The 21113-nt window shown below is 41.6% G+C and overlaps 1 protein-coding gene across 1 annotated transcript in view; it reads right to left on the minus strand.

Annotated features, from left to right (window-relative positions):
• The window catches only part of LOC147707490 (CD109 antigen-like), a 911073-nt gene that overhangs the window by 592193 nt on the left and 297767 nt on the right, over nt 1–21113 (minus strand). The window contains exon 7 of the mRNA XM_086926507.1: nt 14056–14140. Within this exon, the coding sequence (XP_086782633.1) occupies nt 14056–14140 (85 nt within the window). The remainder of the gene's footprint in view (nt 1–14055; nt 14141–21113) is intronic.

The following is a 21113-nucleotide window of genomic DNA, read 5'->3' on the forward strand; positions in this document are numbered from 1 at the left end:
ACCCTTTCCAAATATGGCATCAGTTGATCAGATTCAACATTAGTTCCAGGCTCAAATAAGACCACCAGCTGTGTATCATCTGCATACATACCATGGAGATGCTGAACTCCTGGTCCATGTCAACCAGCGAACGCATGTATATATTGAACAATGTTGGACTGAGTGAGGAGCCCTGTGGCACCCCACAAATCAGTGGCATCTTGTCCGTAAGGAAGCTAGATTCCATGACTTGGAAATATCTGTCTTCAAAAAGTATATCAGCCAATCCAAGGCTTTATCCTCTGTACCAGTTTCCCTGAGTCTGTTTTGCAAAATGCCGTAATTCAAGGTGTCAAATGCCACACTTAGATATGAAATCAGTATAGCAGCTAAGTTGCCTTGGTCAAGAGTGTTTTTCGGAAACTGCTAAAAGAGCGAATTCGATGTTATGCGGTGCACAAAGGCCAATCTGCATGGGGTGAAGGCAAAGGTTGTTTCTAGCTACTCAGACAGTGCCCCATTTACATGTTTCTCTAAAAGCTTTCTAATGAATGGTAGTGAAATGGGCCAATAATTATTGGGTTGTGAAGGATCTAAATTGGGTTTCTTTAAAAGTGGTCTGATTATTGTGTGTTTCCATAGTTTGGGGACTTCGCCTGCCTCTAAAGACTGATCAACGGGAGCAACTCCTCCAAAACTTTGTAAAATACGTGAGGTGGAGCAGGATCTATGGAGAGCCAGATCTGATCTTACTCATCAGAGTTTGCACAGTGTTTTTGTTAATTGGAGGAAAGCAAGAGAGGGCATGAATGGTAGGGACCGACAGATGGTCACTTTCATGTCTTATTGATATCCCAGTCCCTTCCTGAAGGGAGCTTTATATGTTCATAACTGTAATAACTATGTTATTACATTTTTCCTCAAAGAACTGTGAGGTGGGATTGTCTTGATTTAAGGTTCTTAAGGATTTCACCACTCTGACCCTGATTAATCTTCTTTTCAGAAAACTTCACCTAGCCTTCTTTAATGTTGTTGTGGTAAAGTCTGATAGCCACCTTATAGCTAGCTTTAAGCTGCAAGTTATAGTCCTTCCTCCATTTCCTATCAAACTTTTTACAAAATGTATTCTTAGGGACGCTAGGTGAACATTAAACCAGGGTGCCTTTTTAACATTAGTTTTTGACTTAGGAATCGTCTCCGGGATTACCCTGTCTAGCGATTGGCTGATCCAACTTTACCAACTGTTGTATCCTTTATCTACATTTCCCTTTAGGCTTGGAGCCAAAGTTTCCATTATTTCCACTCAAGATTCCATGTTAAGCTTAGCCCAGTTCCTCAACTGATTGTTGGTAGCAGGTTGAATTATATTTTCTTTTTATTGAACACCCTTATTGCCCAATGCAAGCAATATAAGATGGTGATCTGACCATGGCACAGGTACTGGGGGTTATGCTGAGATTTTCAGGTCATTGGAGATTAAAGGGTCAAGTATGTGTCCTTTGACATGAGTAGCGGAGGTTATAAATTGGGTTAAGTGTAGCCCCTCTTGTTCCTGCAACAGTCTCTTGACATGAGGGAGATTCAGGTCATCCAGGTGAAAATTAAAACCCCCCAGAATGGTATATGTGCTTTCCTCACTATTAAAATAGCCAAGGTATCTGTCATACTGTCCAGAAAGTCTGCACTAGATACTGATGTTCTATATATTAACAGTCCTGAGAAGGTATATGTTGGGGTAAAAGTGATGGCAAATTGAAAGTTCGCACAATCCGAGATGGGGAGGGGTTCATAACACATTTATATTCCGCTCTTATCAAGATGACCATTCCACCTCCCGCCTTTCCAATGTGATCCTGTCTATATAGCCTAAACTCAGGAGGAGGGCCATTAGAATGTCTGGGTTAGAGCTATTATTAAGCCAGCTTTCCGTAATAAACAAGGCATCAAGGTATTGCCCCTCTGGTGAAAGACGAATTTCTATTTTACGTTTAGGGAGAGAACGACTGTTAATTAGGCCCAATTTCCATGCATTGATTTCTTGTTGAGGTGTTTGGTTCAGTGTGTTATGCCTATCAGGTATTTTTAACTCATAGTTTCAATGAGAGCATACCTGAAGTCTCTCTTCGAAGATATAGACTTGCCATCCGTGGTCGCAACGTGATTCAAACAGTGGTCTAAGTATTAACAGTTGCTCCACTGTACACTGCAACCGTTTCCACGGAATTTAAACAGGGTTCCTGGTCCCTCGTCCTGTTCGGGAGTGGACCGGCACAGACAGGCTTGCCTTTTGCGCACCCAATGCCGGCATCAGCTGCGTGCCCGTTGCCCAGCGCCATTTAGGCAGAAGGCTTCTGCAAAATAGCATGCCAACCTCTGGCTGCAAAGGGTGCACTCTAGGGTAGAAACGGGTAACACTACCTCTCTACGACTCTATGGTTATTGATCCTGACCTGCCGAGAACTAGGAGAGGCTATTGCTAACTATGCGGTAAGAACTGTTGTACGTTAGAAAGCTAAAAACCTGCCTAATAAAAGATTGTGACACTTTAATGATTTAAAACTCGCCTGCTCAAAAACGTGAAACAATTAGGCATGGCAACTCTAACCACTGCCAAGCGCACCCTATTCGGTGCCTTTTTAAAAGGCACTGCCACCTTTTAAAGTGCACCGCAGGGAGAACAACCACGCTGCCCACCTGCCAGACTATAAACAAGTTGTTATCTGGCAGGCGGGCAGTGCAAGCTTTGTCAATGCGGTGGCCCTGCGGTTTGCACAGCCGCACCACTGCTCTGCCAAAATCTCGTAATAGGGCACTAAGTGCTCTTGTCTGCTTGGCCGGCCATTTTGGCCCAATCAAGCAGTCATGTGCACTTTGCATATTCCCCACCATGCTGTTATGGACATCCTGGTGGGGAACATGCACAGGCTCCCTGTCCCAAACACTGCATGGTAGCATTTTGATTGTCTGAGGGTAGCCTGTGGGCCGGGTGCTACCTGAAGCTTCTTCTGGAAAGAACTGGAGAAGAGAAGCAGAGATGGAGAGGTGGCCGAAAAGGTGAGTTTTCTTTTTTTAATATTTTCAACCCCCGTCACCCTGCCTCACCACCCCTGTTACCTACCAGCCGCCACTGCTGGGGTGGTCTGGTTTGTAAATTGTCCACAATTAGCTCCAATGGCACACAATAGGACAGAACAAAACTAATGTGAGCGCTCTCAGTGTCCGTCCGCCACCAGCCCTCCAGAAGCAATCAGTCAGATTGCTTGGCGGACGGACAAGGGGCCATAACATGGCAGCGGTACCTAGCAGGCACAGCTCATCAGATTACAATACTGGTGTCAGCCAGCCTTTCCATGGCGGTGGAACTGTCATGGAAAGGCTGGCGGAGGCTGGATTCAGGGGCCCGTTCCGGGCCCCCTCTGTGTTGGGGGTGTTTGCACTGGGGAGGGTACCATTTCCAAGCACTAAGTGACGGGCATTGCCTGCCACTTAGTGCATGGAAATGCCACGTAGTGCAGGGAAATGCAGTGCATGTCATATTAACATTGCGTATGGTGCTGCAGCCAGCAGCACCGTCCGCAATGTTAAGTGGCCTGGATGCGCCCGCCAATCTAGCGGGCGCATCCTAATTGCAGTGGTGGGACCGCCGCATGTCTGGCGGGCGGTCCTGAACACTGCAACGATTGCGGGCGGACTCAAGTCCACCTGCCATCGTAATGAGCCCCTAAGTGAGCATGATTGACTCATCCAAAAGTACTATACTGTTTCCACGATCCCTGAAGGGTTGTCATGTTCAATGGTTGCCAGACACTATCCGCTCCATGGCAAGGTTCGGGAGCTTATACTGGCACTGTGAGCTAGCTGGTCTATAGGCTGATATAGCCTATGGGGCTGTCCAGAATCAGTCTAGACACCAATCCCTTAGTTTATGTTGTACAATAACTGCGCAGATCCTATGTATTTTTAGAAACTACACAACAACATGACCAAAGTCAGTACGACTGATCCTAAACGAAACTGAGATGAAATGCAAAAATGACTTTGCTATACGTAAAATGCCAACGCACAAGCCTACCACCAAGATATTTGTTGTCAAACGCGATCCCCAAGTTCTTTATTGAATCTTCATGGGTATTTGATGGAGACAGACCTACTTGCCAGTGGACAGCCAAATTAAGTACAAAATTGTGCTTAAAACTGAACACCCCAGTCTTTTTGGTGTTGCACTTAAGATGGTATAGGCCATCCACCGAAAGACTGCAGAGAGACCGGGTTGAATGGCGTCCTGTTCAGTGGGCATCCCTTTACCAAAAGCTATTTTGATCTGGGGGGTCATCCACGTAAAAATGAATGTTAACCCCAAATGATTACACCACCTTAGCCGGGGGACATATAAATATTAAAAATTGGGGGGCTAAGTGCTGAACCCTGAGGATCTTCCACTGAGACCCTTTGACTATCCAAAGAGTAAGGAGGAAGCCAGAGTTTGTGACTTCCTCCTTCAACCATTTCTAAGCCTTAGCCCCAATACCAACCTCCTGAACGTCTCATCAATATGTTTATTTACAAAAAGAGGAAGAAATTTTAAATGTATTATATCATGGTATTCTTGGTAACAGAATAAAGTGCAATCAAAAGCAGAACAAATATAATTTCACTATACAAGTGTGGTTAAAAGCAAACATGACTCCATATAATCACACAGCTCAATATATGAAGTGCGTATGCGCCTAAATATAAAAAAATCTTTACCCACCCAATTTCAGATTTATGCAAAACTTCAAAAGACTTCATCCCTTTGAATATCCAAACATCCTCCTTTATACAGTTCAAATAGCTTTAAAAACAGTTTACAATTAAATCAAAGATATGCTAAGCAGTGAGGACCCTTTTCCTATCAGATCTTAAACATGATGTGGGGCATGGCCAAATAGCACTTGGCTACACATCCTGCCCTGGAATTCAGATTATAATGTACAAAAATGATCTACCAATCAAAATTGTATTTGGCATACTGAATCTTAAACTCCTATCTAAAAAATATTGAAACATTGTTTGAAAAAGCTAAAGGTTTTAGCACTAATTCAGAGGGGGGGGCAAATAAACAATTCCAAGCCTCCTCTGCGCTAGTGATATTATACTTTAAAAATACAGGTCTAAATAAGTAACATGGTTCAAATCTTGTACCTAATTTCCACATAATCCACATAAATCACAAATTCTTTCCTCCGTAGGTAATCCCTTCCAGGCCCCCGTTATCATTCGCAAGGGGAGCAGATTCATCTTTAGCAGCAAAATTGTTCTACCCACTTCATGGGGGAGGTTGGGGTTTTTTAAACATACAACACACCCCTATTATATCGTTTCTGAAGTGCCATGAACACAAAGATATATCTCTCTTACGACTGACTTCGTAAATAGTTTTCTTGATTAAAGCTTTCACTGCATATTTTGGTTGGGAACATGTAACACTCCCCTTGATTTCAAATAAGACCAAAGCTTTCCCATAATTTCTAAAAATGATACTTTTCCCTTTCAGACAGTCAAAGATTTCATGTCTTAGTGCAGCCCGAATAGAAGTTGCATTGTTTTCCAATAAGACATTTCCCCTCCTTAAACATGCTGCCACAGCAAACACGAGTCGAGAGAAGCCAAAACTCAAGCCGAAGTGCCGCTATGCTTGCTGCACAATTCAGATTACAGATTAGGCGCCGAAAGTGCTCTTCCACTTTTTCAAAAGAAACCCATTGCTGAGCTCGACAGATTCACAAGCATAACTCAACAATGGAGTGATTTTGATTTTATGAACAGATAGAACATGTGCAAAAATGTCTTTGCCCACAGCATTTATACAATCTGCCAAGTGTGGAGGCCTGGGAAATAACTTTACTTCTGTACTGGTCAATGTGGTCATTGCTGGAGCACTTACTCGAGAAAATTCTACCCAGATATGTGTATTGCATCACAACCTGAAGTTTATTTTTACCTAAAAAACTATTAATATTTTTCCTGATCCTACATCCCGAGACCTTAAAACCATGATTTTACTGTGTAAAATATTTATTTTTAGGAAGTTATCATCAGAATACTGACCAAGCTCATTAGGTCATCTATGCAAACCTATTGGAATTAAAACCAGTAGGATGGCATTGTCTGCATAAAGCAGACAGCTCAATTCCACAGGACTTGTTTTGGCAATCACCTCTACAGAGCCCAACCCGACTCGGGAGATCATTGATGTACAAGGAAAAGAGGAGAGAGGCTAAAAGACACCCCTGGTTCAACCCATTGTGGGTTTCCACTTTGCTTGACAGACCCTTATTACCACCCATTACAAGCCTCCTGAAAGCATGATAGCAATCTGGCAAGTGAAACCTTGTTGAAAGCAGCCGAAAGGTCCAGCAATAACAGGACTGCCCTACTGCCTGCATCTATAGTGCTTTTAATCAGTTCAGAGACCTCCAACAAGGCAGTGTCAGTACTGTACCTTGGCCTAAAGCCTGATTGGCTAGGATGAAGTAGCCTGATGGTCTCGAAGTAGTTAAAAAGCTGACGGTTCACACATTTTTCCACTATCTTCGAAGGCTCATGTAGAATGGAAATGGGCCTATAGTAGCCTGGAAAATCAAGATCACAAGAGGGACAATTTTAGCCCTCTTCTAGCAGGAAGGCACAGTAGCAGTGACTAACGATGTATTCAGCAGCGTATTCATGATTAGGTTGATGACATCAACTCCCAACACCAAAATAGATGGGGGGGGGCACAGATCATCATAGAAACGAGACTTAAGATTTAGAATAGCACATCTAGAATCTTCTAAGGAGATTGTGTTAACTCAAGCAGACAGCAAGATGTGGTAGTGGAATGCAGATTAATGTCACCATCATCCACTTCTGCAGTCAAGGTGGCCGATAGACTCTTCTTGATGTACAGAATTTTTGTACAGAATTTGTATGTGAAAAAATGCACTAAGTTGCTTGCACCACTCAACCGATGGAGCCTTACTACTAGGGTAGGCAGCCAGGTCGGCAAAGTCCTATGCAATCTTAAACGTTTCTTTAGATTAATCCCCTGTCCTTTCTATCCAGCCTTCGTAGTACTCTCTCTTTGTGGAGGTTATCATGCCTACATATTTCTTCAAAGCCTTTTTATTCAGTTCTTTGGATTCTGAACTCTAGTTTTTTCCTCAATGCCCTTTCTATTCTTTTGCATATTTTTTTCTCATGTAGAGGGGCCTCACTGATCCAGGGACTAGAGATGTTTTTCCTGCTTGACACAAGAGTTGGGAGAGGAGCACCTTTCTCCCCTGAAGAACTCAGTCAGCATTCATTTTCATGCATATCAGAATCAATGAAGCCCAGAAGAGGTGGTATTTTGTTTATCATAGTGAACTGTAGGTTGTTATGAGAAAGGTCTTTTATGGTGAGGAGTTTCACAATTGCTTGAGGGACCTTGATGGGAAGAAGTCCAATTAAACTGGACTAAATGATGATCCTTCCAGACCAAGGGAGTGGGGTCCAGCATTGATAAATTAAGGTTGGAGAACACTAGGTCAATTTAATGAACCGCACAATGAGTGCCTTTCATCATCCATTGAGAAAGCCCTAGCGTGGACATGATGTGTTTTAGAGCGCCAGTGACTGTTTCAGAAAATATGTCCCAGTTAATATTGAAATGACCGAGAACAATACAGTGGATAAAATGTAAAGAAGCTTGAGAAATAGTTTCATTAAGTGAATTCAGGACGGACCTTGCTGGATGAACCCTACCAACTGTGCATTCAGAAAGAGAAACATTTCATGTCCTTCTGCTTCTAGAATGTCAGTGGCTGCAGAAGAGGAACAGGCATAATCCTATTTATATATGATAGTGATGATTCAGCCCCTCCTGAAGGCCTGGTCTAAATTCAGCATTTTAATCCAATTGATATCATTTTGAATAGTTGTTTTACCACAGTTTAAAACAGGCTGAACACAAATTGAAGAACAGTGAACACTGTTCATTTTCCACAAAGATGATAGCATAAGCACCTCTTCTTTTAATATAAAATCACAATATTGGCTGCATCACTTTTAATGATTATATTGTTTTATTGTATGCTATGGTTTTTATTACCTATGGTAGGTGCCATACAAGAAATACATGTTTAAAAAGGGGAGTCTACAGAAGATCCTACAGGTAATTATATATGTGAGTGTATTATTGCTAAGCCCAAACCAATTATTTTCTCACTCACTTTTGAAGAGAATTTTATGGGAATTTAGTTAGAGATAGTCCAATAAAGCTGGATAATTACTTTAAAAAAAAATATCCCTCTCAGTCCTTCAATGTGTTAGTTGAGTCAGGTGATATGGTTGGACTGACCCTACGCCAACAGCGTCAATTCACAGTACAGTAATCTACTAATCACCCTCTTTAGAACCAATAACTAATTACTTTCCACAACCCTTCTCTTTAATGTAAGGAGCTGAACATCATTTACTAAATAAATTTTCATCTGCAGAGTGAACTATTGCTTACTTTTCAAAAAAAGTATTCTCATATTTGTGGCTCTAATCAAATATAATAAATGACCAAGTAAGAGGGTTTCTTATATTTATGTTATTCTCTTTTCAAAACTGTGATTTTTTTTACTAACCAAACCAGGTATTCTATTGAAAGATTAACAGCTGCAGGTTCTCTCATTAAAAATTTATTTTGAACTAATTTAAATGAGTTATTGGACTTCTTAACAACAGCATTATATCAAGGTAGAACACAACTGGTTTCTACTTAACTTCCAGTTACACTCTGTTAAAGACAAACCACTCCTAAACAAATAGGACATTTAGAGGATCAGAGCCAAGTTGGAGGTAGGTTAAGTGCGCTAGTATGTAGCTGATGTAGCGCGGGGACACGCCGAGATGGCGTCACCAGGCGCTTTATAAAATCCTTTATTATTATTATTATAAATATCGGTCACAGACTTGACATAACAGAGAGTTAAAAAGAGAGGTGTAAGTTTGGTAAGTGATACAAGATTCAAATGTTTGATAGTATGTGTGAATCCCAAAAAATCTGGGAGATCGTGCTTTTGCAAGTAATCACAAATGAATTCTGTGCATGCATTGGACTCATTTCTCCACTTTAATATATATGTGACCATCTCACCATGCCCACAACACTTAATTCATGAGGTTACAAAGGCTACATCGTTCCATCTTTGACTGGAGCAAGTTGTAGAGTATATAAATGATCACTGGATGAAACAGAATGCTGGTAAAATGAAGAACTTGGCGGTGGTTGAAGTTGTAAACCACTGGGCCAAACAGTACTTGCCTATTGAGATGGGTCTTTTTTAATTTGTTTTTATTGATTTTAATACATTATTCCCAGGGAAGGCTCATTCATTACAAGATACAATACCAACTCATGAACTGAAAGGCAATTGCTATAACCCAATTTCAATCCCAATCAATTTATTATAATACAATTCTCTAAACCCCCATACATTCAAACCAATATAATGTCTGTACAAATCTCCCTTGTTCATCCGAGTCAACATCATAGTGCAAAAAGCGACAAATTCAGATCCTAGCTCTAATAGTGACCATGCCCCACATTAGACTCTTTTTAAATACTTATACGTTCCCTGGAAGACACCACCAGAGTTTCTCTTATTTCTATCTCTCATATATAGAGCTTAAGGTGACCGTTCATCCCATATCCTGAGATACTTATATATATCTTGATAGTTAATTTCGTCCAAGTGCTTTAGAATCAATAAAGTGACATTGCTTTTTGCCCTTCCCTTCTCTCCCTTAAATTCCAAACAGCATGATCTCTGCTACTCCCATGTCCAGGATTTTCATTTCCAAAAGTACTGAGGCATGCAATTGACTTTGGCATGATACCATGATTCCCTCTGACTAACCTTCTGCATTTTACCTTCCCAGTCACCGCTCCTGGGGCATTGGAACATTTCCAATAAGAAGTAATCAGAGAGAGAGCCAAAAGCATGGCTATAAATATAAAGAGCACTGTTCTCTCAACATCTGCTAATCTGATAAGCGCCATCCTTAACAGGGGGTCATTTTCAATCCAATTCTATTTCCTACTAACTGGAACATCCCTCTCCAAAACGACTCTATACATGACAGGACAAGAACATGTGGTCCCTTCCTGATCACATTTCGGGCAGTTTATTGATACTGCAACTTTTGTTTATAAAATGAGGTGTAAAATACAGCATCCCACCTTTAAAGAAGGCAATAGGATGAAAATTGGCCCTCTAAGCCTTGAACAACTGACATTGAAATACCTTTTTTACTGCTTTTCATTATAATTTACTCCAAAATTCCTTTGCCATTTCCCCCATATCTTCTCAACATTCTCTTCTAATCCCGAATCCAAGTACAGTCCTTTATACAAATAACTCAAAGTTGTTTTTATTTTATGTTCCCTAAACATTTTTCTGACTTGATTCCATTAAGAATCAATATCCACAAAGTTTTTTCCTGAAAACAAGGCTGGGGGAGATTTTAATGTAGCACAATAATACAAAATTCCTACCTTAAAAATGGACGAATCTGCCAATTTACTTATAATAGCTTTAACATGCGAGGAGAGAGAAATTTGCAATATCTCAGTGGAGTCTCGGCATTAACAGTGGGAATTCTACATTGTCTTTTAAAAACCAGATGAAGTTTAATGATTTGCATCTTACTTGGTTAGATGATTTTTCTGGACTACATTAGGACCTGAGTCTCTAAGGCGGAACTATTGAAACAGTGAGATCGGGCATGTCCAGCTTCAATTACCTATTCTAACAATTTCGAAATTCATTCTGTTTAAAGCTGGTTTTACCTTGTCAAGTTAAATTCAGATCAGTCAATGGGGGACATAATGATTTGGGGAGGTCAATCTGTACCAAATAACACTGGGATTTGAGCTGAATTACATTAAATTTGGACTATGGGTAGCATATTACTTGATTAGCATTTCATTGTGGTTTGGTGTGAATAAGTTCAGAACCTTTTGAGACATCTGCAATATAGAAAGTATTATGTGGCATTTGAAGTGTTACTCCTTTGTGCACATCCACTACTATATTTGCTTTTGATACTCTAGGATGGGCCTATCTCCTGTTGGTGCTGGAAAGCTAGGGGCTAGGTCCTGAGTTCCTGGGCTGGATCAAATTGCTGTACATGGCCCCCACAATACAGAGTAAAGACGGGTCACCAGCTCTCGTGTAAGTTCGCAATAGTACGGGGCACTGGACAGGGTTGCTCCATATCACCCATTATATTTGCCCTAGCGATGGAACCACCAGTATGCCTGCTGAGGACAAGAGGTCCAGATTGGGGTGTGCACATGGTGATAGATTGGCATATAATATCCCTGTACACAGTTGACGCCCATATATACATCAGAAATCACCGACATTTAATACTGGGTTTGTTCAAACTACTGGAGCAATTTGGGAAAATCACTGGCCTCAAGATCAATTGAGATAAATCTTGCTTGTTTCCCTTGTAGAACAAACAGAATGGGCGGGGTTGCAGACCGAGCATCTACCCTGGAGTATGGAAAAAGTTTGCTACCTTGGGGTCAGTGTCTATCATTTGGACAGCGGCATGCCATTCCCTGGCCTTCTGGTTCTGTCTCGTTTCCTGTACCTATTCATGGCCCTAACAATAGTGCCAATGTGTTCAAGAGTTACGGGGTCTCTTGTCGGAACTGGTTTGGGGAGGAGGGTTGTCAAAGAGTTTCAACAGCCATGCACCAGAGTCCCTTGACGGCACAGATTCTGGGTGTGCAGGACCTTGAACTTGATTATGCTGCGGCCCAACTGCATTGGCCAATGAAATGGTTGGCTGACAATACGATGGCTGAGAGTAAGGCTATTTGAGGCTAGCTGCGGGGAACTAAGATATTGGATTGGTTGCTGGATAGGCACAGCACACAGCGAGGACTTGGGTTAGCGTGCGTAGGAAGACTCTTCGGGAACAGATATATTCAATCCCGGCCCCACTGGGCACTGTAATCCCGCAGTAGTGACTCTGGAGTGTACCAAGTGTAAGAACCCTGTTAGCAACACATGACCCCACACCATTACGGGAGACCAAGCTTAGCAGGGTGGAAGACCTATATGCAGAGGGGTTCTCAGTCCCTTCCCTGACTTGAAGACTTCTCAGGGCCTGGGAGCGGGCCTTTCTCTGGCACATAATATGTTTATTTGGAGGAGCGTGACACTTGGAGGATGGGGTAGCAGGAACCAGTAAATCATGAGGAGCTCCAATGTGTCCTTACCCACGGGATGGACAGAAAAGCTGTAACCATGTTATATGGGGCACTGTCAAATGCACCTAATACACAGCCCTTGCACAGTAAGACTAAATGGGAGGAGGATATGGGAGTAGTTTTCTCCACCAAGCAGTGAGAGGTGGCACTTGGGTATGTTAAGTGATTGTGGCGCAATACCAGCCTGGAGTTCATTCAATTTAACTACCTACACAGGGCCTACCTCACCAAGTGCATAAGATGTTCCAACGCTTGTCTACTGAATGCCTGTGCTGCAGAAACCCTGACACAACGTTTCTCCACATAGTGTGGGGGTGCCTGGTGCTAGCACAGATGTGCGTGAAAGTAATGGAGGTTATATCTCAAGTAGTTGGGACACCGTTGGCCTCTAACTGTGTTTATTGGGGGTAACTGTTAGGACACAAAAAGGCATTTCATGAAGTTCGTGGATTTAGACATGATTTGATTTAAACGCCAGATAACAATGTCTTGGAAGTCGGCCACAAATGGGCAGTGGCGGAGGATGATGTCATGTACCAGGATGTTCACAGGCGAGGCGAACGAGATTGGCGCTGCCACGTTGTGGCATAAGTATGTACTAAAGCTACAGAACAGACATGGTGCCCCAGATGCTGGGGGCCAGTCCTAGGCAGAGGGTAGAGCATCCAGTTATTGGTGAAGCCTTTGGGACCCCTAGTCACCCCCTCCCTTTCCACCACTCTGACGCAAGCCCAGGGCCATTGTCAAATTGGTATGGTCCCCCGGCAACAGTGATGTTGCTCCAACTGCAAAAGTTCTTTGCTGAGGTTGTATTATCGATAATATGTCTGGATGCCTTTCACGACCCCCAAAGGTACCTGGACTCTTGCAGGGCAACCTAGTTGACGTTTATTGGTATAGTCAGGCCATGCCGATATGTGAGTTGTGTGCCACTGTTTCTCGATGCATGCCATGTAACGTTTTATGTTACGGTGAAAACTCTTAGTTTTTTTATGGTGATGTTCTATCCATGAAAATGCAATAAAGAAATATTATAAAATACAAAAATGCACCAATATGTTTGGGCATAGTTGAACATGTAGTTTTAGAAGGGGTTTGAGACCCGACACAACCTGATTTTCGTGACAAAGATTTTGCACTGGCCACCATTAGTCAGTGTAAGGAGTTCAACAACCATTTACAAATCTTGACTGTTCTTCGAGGCCACATAAGGGGAAAGGCAACACTTCTTAACCCTGGGATTTAGGTGACATCCCAGAACTGTGAAACGTGTTTTCTATTTGCATAAAAGGTTACATTAGCATGCTGCGTTTAAGAACCAAAAACAGGTTAAAAAACTGCCAAAAAATAAGAAAGCAGAACATAACCTATTTAAGATAAAACAGAAAGATCTCGCGAAGTTATGTTCGTATGATGGCTGTGTGCAATACATCTTTGCATACCCTTCTGCACATGGCCAAAGGGAAATGGGGGTTGGGATCAGGGCATGGCTAGAAGGAAAGCTTGTGGTACCAAGAGCCCGCTAAAAACTGTCAGAAGCGGGGAGACTCAATTTCTCTGGGTTCAGGGCTCGCCACTGCTCACCATTTCAGTGGTTTCTAGGTTTTGTAACGTCACCATAATGTTACAATTTAACCATGAGGAATTTGTTTTAATCCAGTAAGGAATGTGTGTGCCCCCAAACTACAGACGCACACATTGACACTAATGTTAGGTGTGCACAAAGACGAATTTACTTTCATGTACACATTAGACTAAAAATACGAGAGCATTTACTTTGCCAATTAAATATTTACTTTGCAGTGATGGTCCCCGTTAATTCACGTTTGTTCACCGAAAGATGAGAGGATGTTGCTAAAATAACTTCAAACTTTGGCAACACTGAAAAAGATCAAACAGAAATGAAAATATATATACATTTCGCATTTAAAAATATAGTTATGTTCATTTAACATTTTGTAGCTAAATCATTGTTCAACGTTGTTACAAAATATGGGCAGGAAAAAAATGATTGCTTGAAACAGAAATAAAGTAAAGATGCACAGAGTAATTAAGGTGAACACCATCTGTGAAAACTGTGAAAAACGACAGCATGAAAACAAGCAAAACAATTTTAACTCAGAAAGGAGAATAATTATTTGAAGATAGTACATGGATTGGGGGGATATACACTTCCTTCCTAGAACGTCAGGTATTAGATGTAATGCAAATAAACTACTAGGTGTGGTAGAGAGGTACTTTTCATATTTTGTACTGGGCTAGGTCACTGTGGTATATTGAAATATTTTATATAAAAGTCTTTCTACTCTGCAGATCTATTAATTTATATTGACATTTTAAAATCCTTTGGTCAGAAGTCTTTCTCATTTATCAATGACAAATTTCTTGCTTCACACCCCTTACATCTTTGTAGGTTTTCAGGTACTACATTTTTCTTATTCGATTTTATGTATAACACCATTCTCCAGCAATATGTACATGTCATTAATATCTATGATATACTTGCCCATAATATTTTATGAAGGGCGAAACTTTGTGTAACCATGGCAAATGTATGAAAACGGGTTCTAAAAGTGTGAGGGAGAGAACTTAGGGGCTGATTAAGAGTCTGGCGGTCCATGGACAGCCAGACTCGCAGTGGCAGTGGTCCGACCGCCGGATTACAACTTTCTGCTTCGTTCCAGCGATGGACCACCGGTGATCCGGCGCTGCTACTCTGAAGACGCCTGCCTAAACCTGCGGGGTTGACTTTTTTGTCCGCTCCGATTTGAGGCGCGGCACTCTTGAAGTTGGGGGCCACTGTCTCTTCTGGAATCCGTTACCCTGCGTATCCGAATAGAGGGCAAGACTTTTTTATTTGTCATGAAGGTTCAAAGTGGCAGAACATCAACTAAGCCGCTTAGGCTGTGATTTAAGCTTTTTCCATTTATTGTGGCTCCCCCTTTCCCCTTTAGTAGAAGGGTCTCTCGTTGGGAGGGTTTTCACTGGTTACTGACTTGACCTTTGAAGGAGGGGGAGTGGGTCTTTGATGTTTGGATTTCTTCTTCGGGGGCTGAGGGGAGGGGTAAGAGGGCAACAGTAACTGTCTCTTCCCCTGTGTTTCTCCTTTTTTGTTGTTTCTATGCTAACATCCTCTTTTTTTCTCATGCTTTATAGTTTTACAGGGGTTTTTCGTACTCTTATCTTTTTTCATTTCTTATAGCTTTTTTGGCTGGCAGCTACATCTTAGTGCATTGGGGGGGGGGGTCTAGACCAAGGTTGACCTGTGCTAGGGAGCATAGTTTTATGCTTGCCCGGGGGCATAGGGGGAGAGAGAGTGTTGGCTCTTTTCTTTTTAGGGCATTGCTCAGAGGAGTAGGGTTGGGTCACCATCATGGGAGCCACCAGGAGTGTAAGGTGGCGGAAGTTGGGGTTTCCAGGAGGCATTAACTTGGGTTGGGTTGTGAAGACACAATGTTTTGGGTGGAAGCAATGAAAATTCTAGATTGAGTAACCTGGAGTGCAGGGGAACAAAGGTGTTTATCAGTACCTAGCAATTTCTTCATGGGGTGTGATTGCAGCAAAAGCTATGGATGAGGGGTATCTCGCAGAGTCTGAGTATCAATAATGGTGACTGGCGATAGCAGGTGTCCTGGCCAGCAATTGCATATTCTGTTGTGGAACCTTAATGGAATGAAGTCACCAATAAGCGAGTACGGTCATCTAGTCTAAGGCTCCAACAATTTAGAACAACCTGCATGTTATACTAAACCCCTGAAAGAATTTCCAAATGGTCTTCTAATACTTCCTACAGCGATCGCACAAAATGCCCCAAATGCTTCGCCGACGCAGCCGATTTGGCACACATGCTGTTTTCCTGTCCTAATCTTAAGGTATTCTGGTGCGATATTCAGAAGGTTTTGAAAATGAAGCAGATCCAGCTGCCTACACTCACGGCTGCTTCTGTTTTGTTAGACACCTATCCCGTCTTTTTCCCCACATGCAGCCTTGGTTACAATACTTATGTCTTGTGCCAAGTTAACTTTGGCCAGAGCCTGGACCTGCTCCGAATCACCCACGGTCTGGGACTGGTGGGCACTTGTAACTGAGATTCATTCAATGGAATTAGCCTTAGCAAATATTAGGGGAACACGCACATTGAGTAAACATGAAAAAAATTGGGAACTTTTGTGGAACGATGATGCTCTATTTCTTTATTGGGTATAGGCAAATATTATGCTTTAATGAATTGATCATCAGCGTCTCTAGGACAACATATTTTGTACGATTATTGAAAGAAACTGTTATAACTTTTAAATTTGTATTAGTGAATTAATTTATTATTCTATTTTCTTTTGTATTTTTCCTTTCTTATCTCATGTCCTATTTGCTTTATCGTATCATATATTCATGTCCGTTAACATACGTATTAATGATTTAATGTATTTCTTCCTTCTCAGCCTGTTAACAATAAAAAGTAAAAAAAAAAAAAAAGGAATGAAGTCACCACACAAGCAGAAGATGGTAAGGGAGGAGTTGAACACACTCAAGCCACAAATTATCTGTCTCCAGGAGACCACCTTGCCCAGGCAGAAGGTTTGCTGCTAAAGGACCTGGGCTATAGAGTACTGTCCACTTCATGTTTTATATCTGCACAGAGGGGTGTTGAGTTACTGGCTTGGGATGGTAAATAGGGAGTGTAAGGCCAAAGGGTGGATACGGCTGGGGGGGGGGTTGATTGCTCCTGTGGACTATCCAAAGGACAGAATTTGCTTTAACATCTGTGCTGTCTATGGCCTGAACATGGACAATACGAGGACCTTAGTTTTTTTGTTGACTGAGCTCCACCTTTGAATCCCAACCTTTAACGTGTGTAGTGACATGACGCTATGACTTAATAGAGATTCTTTGTCTCAGATTTAGGCCCCACATTCTAGTGGAGTTTTCTGGGGCAAATATAGACGTAGGGGGGCTTTACACCAGTTCATCTCCTCATATGCATTGATTGACCTTTGAGCGACCTAAGGAACCAAGCTTCACGCTCCAAACGAATTTCCTTAAAAATAAGGCAGTTTTGAAATAATGAAATGTTACAAAAATGATGGAAATGTATAGAATAGAGCAAAAACAAGCCATTCCGGTGTGGTTGGCTAGGCCATAGACAGCGTCCATGGCTGACTGATGATATTGAGGGAGAGGTTGAATACTGGCTATTGGGTCTGTGCATTCATGTTTTATGGAGGAACAGAGCTATCACACTCATTCCACCTGACTCCTGTTTCGGTGAGGTCAGCAAAGGATCAGTGGTTCATTCCAATAGAAGGTTATACCTTTACATTTGGAAACTAATCTGGAGGTCGAAAATCATTAGTCGGTAAGGATGGTAGTCAAGGTTGACCAGGCTCCACAAGACTGACCTGTGATAGCTTCTACATTGTGTTGAAAATATGCAAAAAAACGAAATCATTAAAAATATATCCTCTGCAGATACATTTTCTTCTGGTAAGTTTGGCATCTTGTTACTGTCACCCGAGATAAGAATTCTCAAAGGGCCAGATGTAGGTAAATCTAATTTACCGACTCTTAAATACCGAATCATACCGATTCGGTATTTATGAATCGGTAAATTAGAAGGAGGGAGATGTAGATAAATTATTATTTTGAATTACCGATTCTGTAACATTCGGTATTTACAGATTCGGTAAATACCGAATCGGTATTCCCCATTGATTCCTATGGGCTTTGGAGCCCATAGGAATCAAAGGGAAATACCGATTCGGTATTTACCGAATCGGTAAATACAGAATCTAGCAAGGGTGCAGGGGGTGTCACTTTGACACCCTCTAGCACCCCAAGTGCAGGCTTGTGTGCCATGTGGCACATATACATGCCCTAAGGGCATGTCTGTGTGTCACATGGCACAGGTGTGCATGCACAGATGTGCATGCACACCTGGATTCGGTATTTTACCACCCAATAGGATTGGGTGGTAAAATACCGACTCTTAAGGGCCTGTGGCACTCTGTGGAGTGCCACCTACATCTTGATTTACCGAATTCGGTAAAATTACTGATTCGGTATTTTACAGAATCGGTAAATTTACCGATTCTGTAAAATGAAGGGCCCTACATCTCAAAATCCAAATACCGGTCGGTAACGGCCGAATTAGGCCGTTACCGACCGGTAATTGGCGACCTACATCTGGCCCAAAGTTCCATATTTTCTAAAAAGTTTCAAACATCTTCCCCGGTTTTGCTTCAAGTGCCCCTACTCTATGAGGCGAGGTTTCATTGACACAAAGGACATATACATCTAAGAAATACCAAGAAAAACAGCCTTTTGCCACTTCCATTTGCCAGAAGTGGAGCTAAAAGTTCAATCACCATGGGTTGTTTTCATTTTCTTCCAAGCAGATGCAGCTGTCGCTCTACCTAGAATCTTCCACATTTTTCTAGCCTTCGGAGAACATTTCTGTAACAAGCAGGGTCACTATAGTCATGATGTGAACACCTTTGTAACTGAAGGTCAGAATGCAGCTAGTTTCTGTAGCCCTCCGTAAAATCTTCAAGTCCACAGATTCCAGTAGAAATAAAGGATCCATGCCGCAGTCCTTTACCAGGAAGATGGGAATTTATCTACTCTCTTTTCAATCCTGTTCAGCTTTCTCTCACAACTCTTTTCAAAGCAGCACACTCCAGTTCCAATTGGATCAAAATAAAATACCACACTTTGTTAGGCAATGCTCTAGAGTGGGTCAATTGCTCACCTCTTCCTTGAGAAAATAAGGTGTAAGACAACTGCATTTTCTGGTCAAAGAGAGAACGGTTCAACCAACTGGATTGAAGGGATTAGCTAATAGAAGTGTTTGGTTAAAAGTTAATGAAAAAGTGTGCTACTATTACAAAGGGCTTTTGGCATTTTATGTTCCATTAAATGAAATGTGTTCATTGGTTTCTATTTCATTTGATGTTCTATAGATGGCGAGAATTACATCCTTAGCTATTTCTGAATGGACGTTAGCATAAATTGTTTTTTGTAAAAATATAAGTTTAAAGCTGCCACTCGCTAGGAGTATAGGAGCTGAGGACGTTTGTCTTTGGGTAGCATGTACAGCCCATGATGCAGGTTTTGCCCCAAATGTGCATGTGGAAAACCTGTGTTAGCTGCGCAGATGTGGGATTGTTCCTTTAAATAGCCGGCACTATAGGTGTAACATCACAGCTGAGTTACAAAAAAGGTTTCAAGTGTACAAACTTAACTGTAAAAACTGTTTTCATGTTGATGGAAGTTGTCAGAGCTCCCCTAAACACATAATAGTGCTATAATAGACTACTAAGAATGCAGTCACAACTGCAGTTACCTTGCAGTTTAAAGGTACTTGATTTGAATGGTGCAGCAGGGGCAGTGGCACTGGGGCCAAAAGCTCTATGGACCCCACCAAACCCAGAATGTTGCTAAATTTTACTACAAAATAAGGCAGTCACAAGTTTATTTATCTAGCATGCAATAGGGTCATGATTTCACTGGTGCAGCAGGTGCAATGGCACCGGGGCTCAAAGCTCTAGGATCCCCTCTAAGTACCAAATATTGCAATATTTTACTCCTAAACAGGCAGTAACAAGTGCAGTTACTTTACAGGCAATATAGTCATGATTTGAATGGTGCAGGAGGTGCAGTGGCACCGGGGCAAAAAGTTGTCAAGACTCTGTTAAACATCAAATATTGCTATATTTTACTACTAAGCAGGCAGCCACAAATGCAGTTTTTTTGCAGGCATGATTTGAATGGTGCAACAGAAGCAGTAACACCAGGACCAAAAGTTGTCAAAATTCCTCTAAACGCATAATATTGCTATTACATCAATTAATTCTATTGTTTCCCTCTTTCATTTAATTTTTCAAATGTTTGCTATTACATATTTGCACTATACCACTAGTAACAGCACAATATATTGCCTTTTTGTACATAAACAAGGCATAACACTTTAACAGACTCTCTGTAACTTACATTGTTCAAGTACTCAGCAAGCTACAACTTACAAGAAGCTCATTTTTAATCACATAGGCGAAACCTAATTCATTTACCAATGCTTGCTTTAATAGGGTTGTTCAGTTGTACATAATGTCTTCAAGGTTAAATATAAGGTAACAAAAATGCTTATAACACCTTTTTTATTATAATTCTTTAACAGGCTGCACAGCAGTCACAATGCTCTACAGTATAGTTCAAAGAAATTGACCAAGCCAATAGCTCTGGCTAAACACTGACAAGGTCCCGAAAGCGAGACCTATTAGCTATACCAATGCTTCTTTCTACTGTAATCAGGTGGGACTGTAGCCGTGAAAAAATGTATATTGTGGTCTCATGCTTCTTGTATCAGAATTTGTGCTTTCGTTCCGTTCAGGCAAATAAAGTGTTTTTCTTTATTACAGCGATAGATGCTATAATTTCTGAATGTTTATCTGCGTTCTGGGTGAATTTGCGCAGTCACAATATATTTGGAATTGGACCGGATGATGGTATAGCATATGTGCCAATGGAAGAATGTGCACAGTGAACAGCAGTGAGACACTGGACTGCTATTGACCACAACACACTTCTCTTCAGATTGATGATTCTTCTGACTTCATAAACTAATTCTAGGTTTGGATGCAGAGGAAAGAATGTATACATTTCAACCATCCACGGTGAGCAGACAGTACTCCTAAAGGAGATAAATATCCACTGGACATGCTCCATGTAGGGGAATATTATTCCACACAATGCTGTACAATTGTTTGAAAATAATATACTCTAAATAGCAATGAGCCAAGTCCAGTGGCCCCTTGCTGTGTGGGTGCAGCAAACGGAATACTACTCAGGGCCCTAGTGCCCG

Source organism: Lissotriton vulgaris, chromosome 6, assembly GCF_964263255.1.
Source record: "Lissotriton vulgaris chromosome 6, aLisVul1.2, whole genome shotgun sequence".
In the NCBI taxonomy this organism is placed as follows: Eukaryota; Metazoa; Chordata; class Amphibia; order Caudata; family Salamandridae; genus Lissotriton; species Lissotriton vulgaris.